Genomic DNA, 18924 nt, shown 5'->3' with positions numbered 1-18924 from the left:
ACAGAGCCAACGTCCCAGCCCCTTCCGTCTTTCCCTGTGACGTGGATCCCCCTCTCTCTGAAGCACCCCTTCCTCCCCAGACTCACTGCTCTCTTCTCTGTCCTCTGAGGACTCACTGCTGGTTAGTGGAGACCTCTCTCTGTAACCCCTGATTCTCTCCTCCCTTGCTGCCTGCAGTTCCCTGACAGCTTTGCTTTGCTTTGTTTCTTTTATTTTGTATTGTATTGTATTGCATGTTTTTTTTAATGGTTTTTTTGTAGTGTTGCGTTGAATTTGTTGGGGAACTAATAAATATTATTTAAAAAAAGAAAAGAAAAAGAAAGAGAATTCATACAGGGGATAAACCCTTCATTATGTAGCTTTAGGAGCCAGGCTAATATGCCCCTTTTTAACCAGGCCTTTGGCTGATTGACATCTAAGGCCCTTTTAACATGCGGTGGGGAGTTGAGTTACTGATGTGTATTTTGTGTTTTTATGTTGTAACCGTCCTGAGACATGTGGGAACAGGAGTCAACACTTAGAGGCCAAGGGGTTTTTGCCCCCCAATAGTATATTTGAGGGGGCCACCCCCCCCCAGTTGATAGGCATTGCCATTCCAATGCCCTTTATGCACCATGTGATTGATTGTGCAAGGCAGGCCTTACCTGGCCCCTTCCTCCAATATTTTATTCAAGTTGGCATCCCTGGGTCGGGTGGTAGACAAATTAAATAAATACATAAATCGCCTTCCTTTGCACATGTTTCAGCCTGTCAATATCCTTATTTTTTATCATTTTTAATATTTATGTGCCCTCCAATTGAAGATTTCACAACATAAACATACAAGATGAAAGCATGGCTTTCCCAAAAATAAAGTCAAGCCAGAGAAATCTCTCCTCCCCTTTTTTTGGATTGAGTTGCAAACTTTGTTGCCCAGGGAATAGCTGTGGAAATGGTGCATCTTGATTTCAGGAAGGCTTTTGACGAAGTCCCCCATAATATTTTTGCAATTAAGCTTCTAAAATGTGGGCTGAATGAGGAAACTGTTAGGTGGATTTGACTGACCGATCCCAAAAAGTCCTCCTCCATGGTCCCTCATCATCCTGGGGAAAAGTGACAAGAGGGGTGCTGCAGGGTTCTGTCCTGGGCCCGTTGTTGTTCAACGTCTTTATGAATGACTTGGATGAAGGAACTGAGGGGGTGCTCATCCCATTTGCGGAGGACACCAAACGGGGAGGGCAGGTCAATGTGGCAGAAGGAAGAATGAAGCAACCAGAAGTCACCTCAACCCGATGGACTGGTGACCCCCTCCTCCTTTTCCTCTCCCCCCAAGCCATCAATACAGCTAACACAATCAATATTCCCCCCCCCCCCCAGCCTCACACCTCCACAGAGATCCCCACCCAACATCAGTCCAGGTGACATAAAAAGACACTCCCCATTACCCAACAATCTACAACTCACTCTCAGCACCCCTCCCCACGCCTTACTAAGTAAAATAATTCCCCTTCTTGCAAGGATTTTTAAGGTACCAGTGACCCACTCAATTTGTGTCCCAGAATTGACAGACGCAGCAGTGGAGAAAAAGAAAGTGATATTTATTGCTGAGCAATAAGTGACCCAGTGGAATCCTTTCCCAAAGACTGGGCCCCGGGCTCCAGCGCCCTGAGGCTTTATACCTGAGTACATACATGACATAATCGGATACAATCGCACACGGCAGCAAAAAGAAAACCAATGAGCGCATTCAAGCCTTGCCCCCTGATCATGTAAAGAGTTCCCTCCCAACTTCTGCTTTTTCAGTCTGAACATGCCTTTAACCTTTCCCCTGATTTATGGTAAGAAGGAAGAAAAAGGAACTTTGGCCCTTACGCTCCTACGCGGCCATCTGCTATGCCAGGACATTGTGCGGTTAGCATCTTCCTGTTTGAGCTACTCAGGACTCTGTCTGGACAGGGGGGAAAGTGCCAGCACATCAGATTTATTGCTTCCCCCTTATGTGAGCGAGACATTGAGAAGAACAAGGAAGCGAACTGGGGCAGAGTTCATTTCGGATTCTTCCGATCTAAGCAATTTGCTATAAGCTTTTGCAGAAGCCGTCATGATTCAAACATGGATTATATAAAAATCATTATAAGGATATATGGTTATATGGCTAACTGATTATATGAAAAGCATACGGGTAAAATTCCTCCATCTGGTCCTGCTTCACCCTAACCTCAATAAAACAATCCACAAAGAGGCTAAAATCTGACAAAGAAGCAGCACATTGGGGCTGCCAGAGCATATCAACACCCTCATCCCTACCCCAACATACCAGTGATGTTAATAACATTAGCAACATTGCTTATGGACCCTATATCCAACATAGGCGTCACAAAGATGGTTGGAGGGTGGATGGCGGCCAACAGATTGAGGTTGAATCCTGACAAGACAGAAGTACTGTTTTGGGGGGACAGGAGGCGGGTGGGTGTGGAGGACTCCCTGGTCCTGAATGGGGTAACTGTGCCCCTGAAGGACCAGGTGCGCAGCCTGGGAGTCATTTTGGACTCTCAGCTGTCCATGGAGACACAGGTCAATTCTGTGTCCAGGGCATCACTGCCCTCTCATCATGCTACAAACAAACAGGATCTAAAAAAGTCTTTAAAGCTATAGAACAAAAACGGAGAGATTCCCTAGAAATCAACAAAACAAAGATCAACATTCTATACTCTAAACAACGCTTCTGTGAGTATGGAGGGAAAAGCTCCAGATTATTAGCAAAGAGGTGTAGGAAAAAAGGAATACACTGCATCACCCAAAAGATCCCAGCTCGTCAGGGCACAAGTCCCCCGTGGGTCCGTGCGGTCCGTAAAAGAAGGAAATTCCAGCCCAGCAATTTGGAGCAAAACAGCAGCCAGTAGACTGAGATCCTTTCTTGTTGCGCAACGGGTTCAACAGCAGCGAGGGAACCCAGAGCAATGGGGCAACATTGACTTGGAAAACTTCCCACCATATCCCAGAATGCAGTTCGTACAGCATCATCAATACATCATTGCTACACCACTAAAACGTCAGAAAGGGGAGGGTTACACAAGAGTAACATAAGGAAAATGAGTCAGTGCAAGACCCAAGGCTAGGATTAGCATAGGCAAACAAGTCTGTATTCTGTATTCTGCTCTGGTCAGACCTCACCTGGAGTACTGTGTCCAGTTCTGGGCACCACAGTTCAAGAAGGACACTGACAAACTAGAACGTGTACAGAGGAGGGCAACCAAAATGGTCAAAGGCCTGGAAACGATGCCTTATGAGGAACGGCTAAGGGAGCTGGGCATGTTCAGCCTGGAGAAGAGGAGGTTAAGGGGTGATAGGATAGCCATGTTCAAATATATAAAAGGATGTCACATAGAGGAGGGAGAAAGGTTGTTTTCTGCTGCTCCAGAGAAGCGGACACGGAGCAATGGATACAAACTACAAGAAAGAAGATTCCACCTAAACATTAGGAAGAACTTCCTGACAGTAAGAGCTGTTCGACAGTGGAATTTGCTGCCAAGGAGTGTGGTGGAGTCTCCTTCTTTGGAGGTCTTTAAGCAGAGGCTTGACAACCATATGTCAGGAGTGCTCTGATGGTGTTTCCTGCTTGGCAGGGGGTTGGACTCGATGACCCTTGTGGTCTCTTCCAACTCTATGATTCTATGATTCTATGATTCTAAGTCTCAAGTACCCACCACACAAAAGTACAACAGAACTTCCTTTGCATGTCTGGACCCCTAGGCAAGTCTGGTGATGGGATTAAAGGTAAAGGGACCCCCGACCATTAGGTCCAGTCGTGCCTGACTCTGGGGTTGCGGCACTCATCTCGCTTGATTGGCCTTGGGAGCCGACGTACAGTTTCCAGGTCATGTGGCCAGCAGGACTAAGCCGCTTCTGGCGAACCAGAGCAGCGCACGGAAACGCCGTTTACCTTCCCGCCGGAGCGGTACCTATTTATCTACTTGCACTTTGACGCACTTTTGAACTGCTAGGTTGGCAGGAGCAGGGACCGAACAACGGGAGCTCACCCTGTCACGGGGATTTGAACTGCTGACCTTCTGATCGGCAAGTCCTAGGCTCTGTAGTTTAACCCACAGCGCCACCCACGTCCCTTAGGCTTTCCAATAATCAGCTCAGCAATTGTCACCTCTGGGCACTTCCTGGAGTCCCTTTTCCAAGGGCAAAATAGCAGTGGAATGGAGGAAACTGGCAAAGGAGTTGATTTGATATGATTTCTAAAGTGAGATATCTTCCCTGAGCTGTCAAGGCAAAAGGATACATTCAGGCATAATATTTGTAACATTTAACAATTTAAAGATGTGTCCCGTCCCCCCCCGTCATTTCTGTAACAGCTCCCCCCTTTGGAGATAAATTTGCTAAGGTTCCATAGGAACCGCAAATATTTTCTCCACGTTTAACTACAGTTCACACCTAGACATATTTCCCACCCCCTTTGGTCCTGTATGTTATAGAGATATGCACTAAATAATACCCTGCTATTCCCCTCCCAGATGTGTGGGTTTTTGTAATCGGAAAGGGACTTGCATGTCACGCCTCTTAAGGCCATTTGCAAGTGCAGCAGTGCACACAGTTGGATAAAGGATATCACATAAAAATAACACATGTTGTGTTTTGTTACTAAATTACTTGTGGCATTCTAGTACTTTGGGAGAAGTAGTGGTCACTAGTGGTCAATGTTTTACACTTAGTATGAAGTTCTAATAGTGACTGGAAAGTGCAGTTTGTTTGGTTTGGCCTTTTTGTGATCTCAGGTGTCAGCCTCCTGGTCCCGTGGCCTTCAACATACCACAGCAACACTCCTCAACACGCACCCTTGGCTTGCACTGAATGACCTAAAGCACCACCCCATGTAGCTAGGTGGTGATGCGAAGCCGGTTCACCAGATTACGAGTCTACCGCTCTTAACCACGACACCACACTGATGTTACTTCGCCTGTCTTCCCAAGTGATGTATAACATTTTTCAGAGACACCATTGATGGAATCTTTCGAGGAGTTGGAGATGGCGGTTCTAAGTGGTCCATGTTTCACAAGTGTACAGTAAGGTTGGTAGTACAGTAGCTTTGTACACAAACATTTTGGTTTCCCTGCAAATCTCCCGGTCCTCAAACACTCTGCACTTCAATTGGGAGAAAGCCACACAACCAGAGCTCAGGCGATGCTGGATTTCAGCATCAATGTTGGCCCTTGTGGAAGGACAGCTGCCTAGGTAGAAGTGATGGACATTTTCCACTGTTACACCACTGAGTTGGATTTGTGGCACTGCAGAGGGGTTATTTTGTACTTAGTGCAGCACTTTGTTTTTTTGGATGTTGAGTGATAGGCCAAGCTTCTCGTAAGCTTCTGTGAAGATATTTAGGATGGTTTGGAGGTCATCCTCTGAGCGTGCGCACACTAATAATAATAATAATAATAATAATAATAAATTTTATTTATATCCCGCCCTCCCCAGCCGAAGCCGGGCTCAGGGCGGCTAACAACAATAAAACAGCACAAACAACATTCTAAAATCATTCATTATAAAATTAATTAATTCAAGCCACTGGCAACCATTGGGCCAGAGCTCTGCGAAGATTAACGATGGAGGGAGTCAGGCTGTGCCCTGGCCAAAGGCCTGGTGGAACAGTACTGTCTAGTCCCGCAGGGCCCTGGTCTCTTGTGACAGAGTGTTCCACCAGATCGGAGCCACGGCCGAAAAAGCCCTGGCTCTAGTTGAGGCCAGCCTAACTTCTCTGTGGCCTGGGACCTTCAAGATGTTTTTATTTGAAGACTGTAAGTTTCTCTGTGGGGCATACCAGGAGAGGTGGTCCCGTAGGTACTACGTTGTCATCAGCATACTGAAGCTCTATGACGGAAGTTACGGTAACCTTACTCTTTACTTTCAGCCTGCTCAGATTGAAGAGCTTTCTTTCCAACTGTTCGAGATATGATTTCTACTCCGGTGGTGAGTTTCCCTTCGACAGCGTGTAGGATCATGACAATGAAAATAATGAATAGAGTTGAGGCAATAACACAACCCTGTTGACACCTGAAGGGGTAAAAAGCCAAAGAGGGGAGAATATCATAAGGGAAGCTGTAAACGATTAAAAAAACACTTAGAGTTCAGCATTTTATTCATTTAAATATTATCACCTTTACATATAATTACTACTGTTATTTTCTGCTCAGTCTAATTTCCTTCACTTAGTTTGGCTGTGGTAGAAATGAAGGGACCAAACTTTTGTTAATTTGGACACAGTCAACAAATTATTAAACATTTTCCTTATGTGGGTTTTGAGTTCTCTTAGAGGGTCACGTATCTGTTTGAAAGGGAAAATTACTGTATTTTTCGCTCAACAAGACACACTTTTTTCCTCCTTAAAAGTAAGGGGAAATCCCCTGCCCTCCTGGCAAGCAGAGCAGAAAGGATCACGTCCTTCCTGCTAATTCCTTCCTAGTCACACTGTGCGCAGGCTCCAGCCCACCCAGCTCAGCTTCCGGCGGCTAGGAGCGCAACCGACAGCTGCCTCCTCCTCCTCCTCTCTGTGCTCCGGTGCTGCTGCGTCCAGGGAAGCATTCTAGGGACGCACAGGCAGCCAGAAAACATGCAGGTGGGGGGCCAGCAGGGGAAGTAGAGGGGCGAATGAACCGCCTGGCCAGGTTGTCACCCAAGTACTCTCGGAGGGCCCCAAGTTCAGGGGCCGACAAGGAATCTCTGCTCCTGGCTGCAGGTCAATAGGACAACCGTAAGTCCGATGGGGTGGCAAAGCCTCAGCCCCCTTTTTCTCAGACACATCCACCAAATCCTGGTAGGGCTCCAGGATTAGGCCGACATCCGGTAACCCCGCCCCGTTTGGGAAGAACTGAGGGCCGGCTGGTGGAAGAACTGAGGGCCGGCTGGTGAGGCTTCCCAGGTGCGGCAGCAACACGGGGGTTGGGCACAGACGTCGTGGCAGAAAGACGATGAGAAACACAACATCCGCTGCACCCAGGAAATGGCGGGGTCATGCCGGACCAAGCAGAGGCTTCCAAGGACCACAGGGAAATGTGGCGTCTGGACTAGTTGAAACGTTAACAGTTCCTGGTGCAGGGGTGCCACTAACCTGGCCAGTGGACAGGGCTCACGGGTAATGGGTCCTGTTGCGAGGGGGTCCCCTCCAGACCCACCACTGAAATGGGCGAGGCTTTCACCACTGATGCTACTTGATACTTCTCAGTGGAACTGATGTCCATGAAGACGCCAGAGTCAATCATTGCCTCCAGGGCCAGCATGCCCCCTGGGGAAAGAGAATATGGATAGGGAGAAGGAAATGGGGTGCACAGGGATAGAGCCTCAGCTGAGCCCCTCTTAGCACAGCTGGGGCTTGGCGTTTCCCAACCTCTTCGCCGGACACTCGGCTGCGAAATGCCCCCCCCCCCCCCGCAATACAAGACCAGTCCCAGGGCCTGCATCAGACTCTTCTCTTGGCTAGAGAGAGCAGCGGGCCTCACCTACTTGCATGGGCTCCACTTCCATCCCCACTGCAGCGCTGGACCCCGGGGACTCCCTCGATCAGAGCTCGGAATCTCTCTCGGACAGGCTCATGTCAATGTTAATACGCAACTTGATAAAGGGGGGGGGGTCACCCACGCCAGTTCATCCTTAAGGCAGGGATGAAGTCCCTGATGGAAGCGGAACCGTCAGGCAGCTGCACAGAGGGTGTCCACAGCCCACCAACGGAGCTCTGTGGCGGACTTGGGAACTGGGCGAGCCCCCTGCCGGAGCTTCTGCAGGGCCATCTCAGCCTCCAGGGCGCGATTCAGCTCCCCGAACGTGCCCTCCAGGGTGGCAATGAAGTCTGGTCGCTGGCCTCAAGGTACCGAGACACCCAAGAAAGTGCCGGGCCCACGAAGAGGCTGACCATAAAGCACACGCGGCTCCGTGGGGTGGGGAAGTCTGTCTCACAGGTGGGGAACATCAGCCACCACTGGCTGACAAAGCCTCAAAGGGCCCCATGTCTTGGTTTCTATTTCCCTCACTGAGCAGCAACTGCATGTCACAAGACATTGTTGACATTCCACAGTCCAAGTTACTGTTGGGTTCCCACGGGAATGGGAGACTGGATGTGACATACACTGGTTTCCTGTTTTTCAGCGTTCTCTCGGTTTCTTCGTGTCGAGAGTAAGTTTCTTCTCTGCTCTCACAGAGGCAAGATGTATGTTTGTGTGTTCTCGGTATAGTTGAGAAATAAAGATGACCATGTAGCACATCCTGCTTTATCCTTTCGTCTGCGGACTACGCTCTGCTGGGCTAAAGATAAGACGAGCCAGTCCAGATGGGCCAGAGCTGGACAAATTCCAACACCAGGCTCCCCCATGAACCTCTCTGGTTATGGGACAGGGGAGCACGTCAGGCTGGGGCCGCTCAAAGTGCTTGAACCTCCCCCTAGAACATAGCTCCCTGGGTGTCAAGGTTCTGCAGCACCGTGGTGAGATCTATAGGCTGGGCTCCGTCCATCTTACACCCTGGCCGGGACATAGGTTGGCCACAGCAAACTTTTACGGTTTATGGGCGGCCAAAGTCCTGGTGGAGGACATCAGGACCCGGGGGCAAGACGGTGCGGTGGGAGCAGGAATGGGAATCCGGAAGCCAGGAGTCCAGAAGCCAAGGGTCCGAGGATCAGGAAGCAAGGAGTCAAGAAGCCAAGGAAGGAAATGTTTTGCTGTGGCAAAGAGCCAAAGGGAAATGCTGACCTTCTATCCCTTTCCGGCTCTGGCCACCAGGTGCTGTGAGTGAGCAATCGGCCTCACCTGTGCAGCCGCGCCTTGCCTCTTCAGAACAAACTTAGGAAAGCCCTAGTCCTGCAAAGCCCTAGCGGTCCCAGGGCCTGGCTCCGGCATGCGCTCCTGACAAGAACACTACTTCTTGGGGAGTAATATCATACAATTATGTATCAATGGAAAGATAATAGAATCAAGAATGCAATTACCTGTATTCTATCAAAATTTATAGCCAAATAACTAAAAAAAGGAAGCACAACTTGCTTAGGTTGACTTGTTATGTGATTCCTAACAAGTTGGTTGGTTTTTTTGTCTTCTTTCATTTCGTGAGTTTGAAGAACATAATAGAAGAAAAGAAAAATATGTGAGAAGAAGAATCGGAGAAGATTTACATCCCACTTGCATTACACCTGCCTTGAAGCACCCAGGTAGTGTGATGACCTGGGGTTGGATGATAGCAAAAGGTGTGGGCAGAATTTGCTGCATTAATGGGAATGTAAAATCCCCAAATACATACATCAAATACTTGAGCCCAAACTGAAGCCTTCCGCATGTGATCTTTTCCCAGATACTGAAGCATTATTTATTCATTTATTTTATATTTCAACAGGATTCAGCTCCATGTCATGTTACTCCTTTGTGCAAAAGGCGGTTTCAATATAATCATATTCCACTGCTGGAATGGCCTGGGGGGTTCTGTCCCAGCCGTTTTGTTGGCTGGAGCCCCCTCCCCGGCAGCCCTGGCCCTCTCCCCTTGAGAACCAAATACAAACTATACAAGAACCCAAAGAGTCAGTGGAAGCTAATTTTAACAATAACAACAACACAGAAAAACTTACATTTATACTCCAATTAAACGAATCCCCAGCCCCAACTAAACGTTTATCCAACCCCAAGGGAGGGAAGCCCAGGCCAGGGGAACAGAGGGGGAACAAGGTGGGGGCGGTGGGGTTGGACCACCCCGGGTGCCATCCGGAGGGGGGTGACATTCGTCCTGCCGCCCGCCCGCCCGCGCCCGCAATTCCTAGCGTACCCCGAGCCTTCGAGGGAAGGGGGAGCTGCGCTGATTTCTCGCTTTGCCCTCTCCCCTGCCTGCCTGCCTGCCTGGCTCTGAGCCATTCAAAGGGAATAAATGCAATTTGTCTGGTTTTCTTACCCTCCCTTGAAAAGAAAAAAACAGAGGACACGCAGCAAGCTTGAATTATGATTGCAAGTGAGTAGCAGCAGCAGCCCAGAGCTGGACGGACCCTGGAGAGGGCCAGGACCGTCTTTACCTGGGGGGTGCAAGGGGTGGGGGCTAGGGGCTGCCACTGAGCTCTTAGCCATCTACCTGTTAAGAAGTAATCAATAATTTTGATCAAGCTAGAAAAACAAAACACATATATACCCAAGTCCTTTAGAGATATATACTCTGCCTGAGCGATAATCCCTGGCATCCCGATACCTGAGTGCCAGACAGGTAGCCATTCCAGAAATAACAAACCCAGAGGAAGACAAAAGGGTGGGATGAACTTGGCTGGGAAACAGGGACATGTAAAATCTCTTTTGTGACCCTCGATGGGTGTTTGGTGGAGGGCAAGGGGAACCATGGGGCAGGGTCCAGGGTGCTCAGATTACGGCCACCAGATGTATGAGTGATGTAGTTTGGGGGGGGTGTAACCTGGGGATTAGCAGCTAATAAAACTTTGGGCTCTCTTTGGGCTTCCCTCCTGTTCCACCTGGTGGCAGGTGGGAGTCCTGTCGCGACAGGCTTCAGTCAAGACCAATTTGCTCTGCTATTCCTGGCCGGTGTCCTTGTTTTTTGTCCACGGGAGCCTCCGATTTCTCCGTTAACAATTCTCAAGGGTGCCGTGCACTGAAATTAACTAAATTGGGGGGCAATGGGCAGGTCTTTGCACCCCGGTAGCGCATATGCTAAGGACAGCCCTGGAGGGGCAGCCAAGCATAGGATCGGGTCTGCCCAGAAAGTGAGGGGGGGTGACACCTGCGGGCAAGGAAAGGGGGGGGCCTGCAGTCACCCCTCCAGTCCAGCCCTGGGGGTGTTAAGGGGGAAATCCGAGGGCTCCCTTGGACAAAAACAAAGACACCAACAAGGAGAACTTGGCCTTTATTGGACTGTTGCAACAGGGTGCTCCCCTCACTTGCAGGAAAATGGTGTGCCAGGCCTTATATGGACTCTGGAAATTGCCCCCCTGGAGATCAAGACCCCCCCCATTCCCTCCATTTCTGACTTCTAGGCTGAGTTTCCTTCCTGCCTGCAAAGCCCTTTTCCCTGCAAACTGTTCCTCCGGTTTCTGGCCAAGGGAAGGAGATGCTCAGAGCCCCACCGATAGCCTCACCCCCAAAAGGAGATCTGGCCATTGAGGTAGCCAGGGGGGCAGCTGCCCCCCCCCTAAATCCACAGAAAAATAAAGATCTGAGCTTTTGCCAAGCAAGAGAGGGCTGAGCTGGGGGACTCGGCTTGGCAAGGGTTAAAGGGAACCGAGCTGCCTTCCTAGAGAGGACAGGAAGGGGGGGCAGGTCCTCCATTGCCAAGGCCCCTCCCTCCCCAGTCCTTTCCTGCTTCGGTGTCTCTCCCGGGATCTGGTGAGTCTCCTCTCTCTCCGGGATCTGGTGGGTCTCCTCTCTCTCTCGGGATCTGGTGAGTCTCATCTCTCTCTGGGATCTGGTGAGTCTCCTCTCTCTCTGGGATCTGGTGAGTCTCCTCTCTCTCTGGGATCTGATGAGTCTCCTCTCTCTCCGGGATCTGGTGCGTCTCCTCTCTCTCTGGGATCTGGTGAGTCTCCTCTCTCTCTGGGATCTGGTGAGTCTCCTCTGTCTCTCTGGGATCTGGTGAGTCTCCTCTCTCTCTGGGATCTGGTGCGTCTCCTCTCTCTCTGGGATCTGGTGAGTCTCCTCTCTCTCTGGGATCTGGTGGGGGTCCCAGGGCTGCAGCAGGGGAGGGGGCCTGGGGGGCCTGATCTGCTCCTGCAGGGGGGGGGACCCCAAGTCAGGGAGGAGAGGGTCCTGCCAGGGAGGGGCCAGGTCTGTCACGCTCTCCTTCCTGCAGATCAGAGGATCCCAAACTCATTTGGCCTTTCGCCCCCCCCCCTTCAGAAAAAAATGTCTTCCCCGAAATCTCCTTCTTCAAACAAAGGAGTCCCTGGGACTTTAACTCAGTGTGACGTCGCTCAGCGTCATTGCAGAACAGAGGAAACATCTGCAAATGGTTTTCCAAAGCTGGAGGAGGAGGTGGACTAGACACCCCCCCCCCAAAAAAAAGGTGGGAGACAAAGGCCAGGAATAAAGAGAGGGATCCCAGCCCAGAGTCTGGCTGCTGCATTGGGGACCAGTTTCCCAGTGTCTCCCAGGGCAGCTCCCCACGGAGACCAGTGCAGCAATCCCCTCGCACCCAGAGCAGGGCATCCCAGGACCACATCCTCTCTGGCCCAAAGGGATTGTTGCTGGAAAAGCAGCCGGAAATGGGCGCTGCTACTCCCTGAGCCTCCAGGGACCTCGGCATCAATGGCTGTGTGTGTGTTAAGCTATCTAACTGAATAATAAGACTACATTACCCACCTAAATTTCAAAGGCACAACCCACTTGGCCCTCAGGGGGTTGTCCAGATACATACGTGGCCCTCAGAGCAAAGAAAAAGAGACCCCACCCCAGGAGTCTGTCTGGAGAGCGGCAGAGAGACCAAGTGCAAGAAAAGGAGACAGAAGCAGGGGAGTGGGGGGGGGAGCAACTCCTGAGGACCCCCAGGTGAGGACCCCCACTAGAGCCAGGCATCCATTTTCCACAAGATACAAATGACTCCCTTGTCAGTCAGTTCTGACTTCATGCATTGACTGGAAGGGAGGAGCAACCAGGCTGATTCATCTCCCAGAAATCCCTTCCGTTGCCTCCACATTCTGCATTGCAATCTTCTCTCTAGGAGAGCTAGAGAAGTCTTCTTCTTCTTCTTCTTCTTCTCCTCTGTCTTTTCAAAAAGATATTTCATGGTCCAGTCTAGCCCTGGTTCCTGGCAAGACTCATCCATGCTTGTTCAGGGATCCTGTTTCTTCTCCTGGCCTACAAATTCTGTAACAGAACAATGTTTTTGCTTTGTAGGATTTGCTAGAGCTTCTCATTAAGACGGACAGGTCTTGGCAGAAGACCAAAGGGTTCCTTCTCACCTCTTAGAGACTTCCTGAGAGCACAGATGGATGAGCAAGACCCAGCTGGCCCTGAAGCAGGAAGAGGCCATGCCATCCAAACTGGGAGCAGTGGGGGATTCTGGGAAAACTCTGTGCTGAAGATCCTGGGTGAGGAGGACACCCTCCGCTCAGAGGTGCAGATCCAGCAGTTGAGGCAGTTCTGCTGCCAGAAGGCCAAAGGACCTCGAGAGGTTTGCAGCCGACTCTACCACCTTGACCGTCAGTGGCTGAAGCCAGAAAGGCACACGAAAGCTGAGATGCTGGACCTGGTGATCTTGGAGCAGTTCCTGGCTGTCCTTCCCCCGGAGACGGAGAGCTGGGTGAGGGACTGTGGAGCAGAGACCAGTTCCCAGGCGGTGGCCCTGGCCGAAGGTTTCCTCCTGAGTCAGGCAGAGGAGAGAAAGCAGGTGAGAGAGACTTTCCTCTGGATACTATCTTGACCAGAGCCAGGGCCTTTTCGGATGTGGCTCCGTCCTGGTGGAACGCTCTTCCTAGCCTGCTCACACCTCCTTTATAGGACCAGTGGTAACAGTAGTTGGCCCTAGCGAATATGAACCACTCTCAATTTCACTTGACTTGATCATGGATGGAGGACTTGACCTGGCGTGTGTAACAGAGACTTGGTTGGATGAAGCAGATGGGCCTGTCCTTGCCGCTGCTTGTCCACCAGGTTTCTCTTATGCACAGCAACCCAGGTAATGTGGGCGGGGAGGGGGGGTTGCAGTGATTTTTAGGAAGTCATTAGTTTGCACCAGGCGTCCTATTGGGAAGACCCAGTTCTCTGAGTGCATGTTCTGGAAGTTGGGCAATAGGGGCAGTACAGGATTCCTTTTGGTGTGCCGACCTCCCCGCTGCACCAAGGATTCCCTGCCCGAGCTGCTTCAGGTCGTGGCGGATGTTCTCCTGGAGACACCTAGCTTGGTTTTCCTGGGGGATTTTAACATCCATGCCGACACGACCTTACAAGGGGCCGCTCGGGACTTCGTGGAAAGCGTGGCCTCCATGGGGCTGTCCCTGAATAAGTTTGGCCCAACCTGTAGCCGCGGACATGCCTTGGACCTGGTGTTTACCTCTATGGATGTTGGTGATCTGACACTAAGTAAAAGCGAAACGGAAGAAGTGCCATGGTCAGATCACTTCCTGGTGCAACTGGACTTCTCCGCGACCCTTCCCCTCTGCAGGGAGGTGGGACCGATGCAGTTGGTCCGCCACTTAATGGATCCAAATGGTTTCCAGAGAGTGGTAGGGGATGCTTTATCCCATGTTGATGGCCTTTCAGCTGATTTCCTGGTTGCCCGCTGGAATGTGGAGTTAACCAGGGCTATTGACTGTTTGGCTCCGAAGCGCCCTCTCCGATTGCATGGAGCCCGGACAGCCCCGTGGTTTTCCACGGATCTGAGGGCAATGAAACAATCGTTGAGACGGCTAGAGCGCCGGTGGCGGAGGACCCATTCTGAAGCTGACCGGACACAGGTTAGAGCTCAATGTCGAGCCTACCAAGTGGTGGTAGCGAAGGCGAAGAAGACTTTCTTCACCGCCTCTATTGCATCTGCAGAAAACAGCAGCAGGAGACTTTTTCAGGTGGTCCGCAATTTAGCGGAACCACCTGCTACATCGGGGCCCAGTACGGGCCACATGATCTCCTGCAATGACTTTGCAAAGTTTTTTGCAGATAAAGTCACTCAGATTTGGGAAGAAGTAGACTCCACCGTGGGAGCAGGGCCGGGGCGGGAGAGTGCTTTAGTCTTGTCTAGTCAAGTTGTGTGGGATCAATTCCAGTCTGTTACCTCCGAGGATGTTTACAGGCTGCTTGGGCGAATGAAACCAACCACCTGTCTCCTTGATCCTTGCCCATCCTGGCTTACAAAAGCGAGCCGGGAAGGGCTGGGCGATGGGCTCTGCGGGGTGGTGAATGCTTCCCTCCGTGAGGGAGCTTCCCAGACCCGCTGAAAGATGCAGTTATTAAACCGCATCTTTAAAAACCATCTTTAGATGCGGCCATGATGGCCAACTATCGCCCAGTCTCAAATCTTCCATTCTTGGGCAAGGTAATTGAGTGAGTGGTTGCTGAACAACTCCAGGCACGCCTGGAAGAAGCAGACCATTTGGATCCCTTCCAGTCGGGATTCAGGCCTCATCACGGGACTGAAACTGCCTTGGTCGCACTGGTTGATGATCTCCGGCGGGCTAGGGACAAAGGTGAGAGCTGTTTCCTGGTTCTGCTGGATCTCTCAGCGACCTTTGATACCATCAACCATAACATCCTTCTGGACCGTCTAGAGGGGCTGGGAGCTGGGGGCACTGTCATACGGTGGTTCCGCTCCTTCCTCCTGGGCCGTGTTCAGAAAGTGGTGGTGAGGGATGAGTGTTCAGACCCCTGGGCTCTCACTTGTGGGGTGCATCAGGGTTCTGTCCTCTCCCCCATGCTTTTTAACATATATATGAAGCCACTGGGAGAGATCATCAGGGGGTTTGGGCTGGGTGTTCATCAGTATGCGGATGATACCCAGCTCTACCCAGCTCTAACTCTCTTTCAAATCAGAACCAGTGAAGGTGGTGACGGTCCTGTGTGAGTGTCTGGAGGCGGTTGGTGGATGGATGGTGGCTAACAGATTGAGATTGAATCCTGAGAAGACAGAAGTACTGTTTTGGGGGGGACAGGAGGCGGGCAGGTGTGGAGGACTCCCTGGTCCTGAACAGGGTAACTGTGCCCCTGAAGGACCAGGTGCGCAGCCTGGGAGTCATTTTGGACTCACAGCTGTCCATGGAGGCACAGGTTAAATCCGTGTCCAGGGCAGCTGTGTACCAGCTCCATCTGGTACGCAGGCTGAGACTCTACCTGCCCGCGGACTGTCTCACCAGAGTGGGGCATGCTCTGGTTATCTCCCGCTTGGACTACTGCAATGCGCTCTACGTGGGGCTACCTTTGAAGGTGACCCGGAAACTACAACTAATCCAGAATGCAGCAGCCAGACTGGTGACTGGGAGCGGCCGCCGAGACCACATAACACCGGTCTTGAAAGACCTACATTGGCTCCCAGTCCGTTTCCAAGCAGAATTCAAAGTGTTGGTGCTGACCTTTAAAGCCCTAAACGGCCTCGGTCCAGTATACCTGAAGGAGCGTCTCCACCCCCATCGTTCAGCCCGGACACTGAGGTCCAGCTCCGAGGGCCTTCTGGCGGTTCCCTCACTGCGAGAAGCCAAGTTACAGGCAACCAGGCAGAGGGCCTTCTCGGTAGTGGCGCCCTCCCTGTGGAACGCCCTCCCACCAGATGTCAAAGAGAACAACAGCTACCAGACTTTTAGAAGACATCTGAAGGCAGCCCTGTTTAGGGAAGTTTTTAATGTTTGATGTATCACAGTATTTTAATATTCTTTTGGAAGCCGCCCAGGGTGTCTGGGGAAACCCAGCCAGATGGGTGGGGTATAAATAATAAATTATTATTATTATTATTATTATTATTATTATTATTATACCAGTGGACTGCTGTCTGTCCAGATTTTAATTGGTTTTGAACTAATTTTAAGAAGTATTTTAATTAATACTGCAGCAATTGCATGTTGATTGCCCTCCTAAAAGACAAAGTCCAGCAACTGGAGGAACGTGTAGCTACACTCCAAAGAATTAGAGAGCTGGAGCTCTTCTTGGAAGCAGCAGAGCACACCGTCTCCACCAAGGAGGAGACAGGGGACTCCCCTGGGAAGGAGGCTAGTTCACCAACGCAGGAGCCCGATATGTGGAGAAACGTGACTCAAAGAAGTAGGAGGCCCAGGGTTCGCTCTGATTGTTTAGAAATACACAATCGCTTTCAGGTCCTCTCCCCTAGCATGGAAGACGAAGAGCAGACTCCATTTGAAGATCTCTCCCTCATTACAGTTGATCAGGTATATGAAGACGAGCGGCAACGTCAGTCCTCAGGGAATGTGCAGGCGACCTTGGAACGGACCGCTCACGGAAGAACCCCGACCAAACCTAAGAGGAGGCGTGTAGTGGTGATAGGGGATTCCCTACTGAGGGGAACAGAAGCAGTGATCTGTGGGCCTGACAAGATGTCTCGGGAAGTGTGCTGTCTCCCCGGGGCTAAGATCCAAGATGTAACTGAACGACTGCAAGGAATCATAAAACCCACTGACAAATACCCCTTCCTCTTGGTTCATGTGGGAACCAATGACACTGCAAGCAATAGCCTCCAGAAGATCAAAAGAGACTACGAGGCTCTGGGCAGGAAATTGAAGCAATTAAATGCACAGATTGTCATCTCATCTGTCCTCCCAGTTGAACGACGTGGCCCAGGGAGAGAGGGGAAAATAGTGGAAGTAAACAACTGGCTCCGCAAATGGTGTAAACAGGAACGGTTTGGATTCTTAGATCACGGACTGCAGTTTCTTGAAGATGGACTTCTGGCAAGCGATGGGCTGCACCTCACAACGGTTGGGAGGAATGTTTTTGCCAAAAAACTCAGAAACCTCATCAGGAGGGCTTTAAACTGACTAATGTGGGGGAGGGAGACAGTGCTCCGGAAGGTAGGAGTCTATCAATTGATGAAGATGATCATCCAAATGTCATAGACCAAATGGAGCAAACAGCAAGCAGACCTAGTGGTGGGAGGAAAAAATCCTTAAATAAGAGACACGGGGGAATGACTAATGGACTTCAATGTCTGTACACTAATGCACAAAGCATGGGAAATAAACAAGATGAGCTTGAGCTCTTGGTACAGCAAACTAAATATGACATAATAGGCATCACTGAAACCTGGTGGGATAAGTCCCACAATTGGAATGTAAAAATGGAGGGATACAATCTATTTCAGAGAAACAGACCAGACAAGAAAGGAGGAGGAGTGGCGTTATATGTCAGGGATGTGTATACCTGTGAAGAGATCCAAGATTTAGAACCTCAAAGCCAAAGTGAGAGCATTTGGGTCAAAATTAAGGGAGAGAAGAATAACAGTGACCTCATTGTGGGAGTTTACTATAGATCCCCAAGCCAAACGGAGGACATAGATGATGCCTTCCTGGAACAGATGGCCAAGCATGCAAAAGGAAGGGAGATAGTAGTAATGGGGGACTTCAATTACCCGGATATTTGTTGGACGTCAAACTCAGCCAAGAGCATAAGGTCAAACAGATTCCTCACTGGCCTTGCAGACAACTTCATTGTCCAGAAAGTGGGAGAAGCAACAAGAGGAACAGCCATTTTAGATCTGGTCCTAACCAATGTCGATGACCTGGTTAATGGGGTAGAAGTGGAAGGATCATTAGGCGCAAGTGATCATGCTCTTCTGAAGTTTACTATACAACGGAAAGGAGCAGCCAAGCATACTAGGACTCAATTTCTTGACTTTAAGAAAGCCAACTTCATAAAACTTAGGGAAGTGCTGGGTGAGATCCCATGGACAGTAATACTAAAAGGAAAGGGAGTTCATGATGGCTGGGAGTTTGTTAAGAGGGAGATAGTAAAAGCACAACTTCAGGCAATACCAATGAGACGGAAACATGGAAGGTGCCTAAAGAAGCCAGGGTGGCTATCTAAAGAACTTTTAACTGAGTTAAGATTAAAAAAGGATGTGTAAAAAAAATGGAAAAGGGGGGAAACCACCAAAGAGGAATTCAAACAAATAGCCAGCACGTGTAGACACAAAGTCAGAAAAGCTAAAGCACAGAATGAACTCAGGCTTGCTAGAGAGGTTAAAAACAACAAAAAAGGCTTTTATGGGTATGTTCGTAGCAAAAGGAAGAACAAAGAAACAGTGGGGTCACTCAGAGGAGAAGATGGTGAAATGCAAACAGGGGACACAGAAAGGGCTAAACTCCTCAATGCCTTCTTTGCCTCAGTCTTCTCCGATAAAGAAAACAATGCCCGACCTGAAGAATTTGGAGGAAATGATTCAGCAGAGAAAACACAGCCCAGAATAACTAAGGAGATAGTACAAGAATACTTGGCTAGTTTAGATGTATTCAAGTCTCCAGGGCCAGATGAACTGCATCCAAGA

The 18924-nt window shown here is 50.1% G+C and overlaps 4 protein-coding genes across 5 annotated transcripts in view; 2 read left to right on the top strand and 2 right to left on the bottom strand.

Annotated features, from left to right (window-relative positions):
* The window catches only part of LOC310675530 (uncharacterized protein), a 38408-nt gene extending 37672 nt beyond the window's left edge, over positions 1-736 (top strand). Inside the window, exon 7 of the mRNA XM_083436327.1 lies at positions 675-736. The gene's annotated coding sequence lies outside the window, so the exon portion shown is untranslated. The remainder of the gene's footprint in view (positions 1-674) is intronic.
* Positions 1-18924, bottom strand: part of HPX (hemopexin) — a 512404-nt gene that overhangs the window by 238211 nt on the left and 255269 nt on the right. The gene's annotated exons all lie outside the window — the stretch shown is intronic.
* The window catches only part of LOC310675545 (uncharacterized protein), a 288356-nt gene that overhangs the window by 197392 nt on the left and 72040 nt on the right, over positions 1-18924 (bottom strand). The gene's annotated exons all lie outside the window — the stretch shown is intronic.
* LOC310675548 (uncharacterized protein) overlaps positions 1-18924 on the top strand; it is a 48929-nt gene that overhangs the window by 20356 nt on the left and 9649 nt on the right. The window contains exon 1 of one of the 2 annotated variants that reach the window (XM_083436379.1): positions 12772-13335. The exons of the other annotated variant lie outside the window; for it this stretch is intronic. Within the exon in view, the coding sequence (XP_083292505.1) occupies positions 12934-13335 (402 nt within the window). The 5' untranslated portion in view covers positions 12772-12933. Of the gene's footprint in view, positions 1-12771; positions 13336-18924 lie in introns of those variants that run through there. 2 annotated transcript variants of the gene reach the window in all.

This window comes from Podarcis tiliguerta (genome assembly GCF_965153285.1).
Source record: "Podarcis tiliguerta genome assembly, chromosome: 4".
Classification (NCBI taxonomy): Eukaryota; Metazoa; Chordata; class Lepidosauria; order Squamata; family Lacertidae; genus Podarcis; species Podarcis tiliguerta.
Note: the sequence above shows the minus strand (reverse complement) of the source record. Positions and strands in the feature narration are given on the sequence as shown.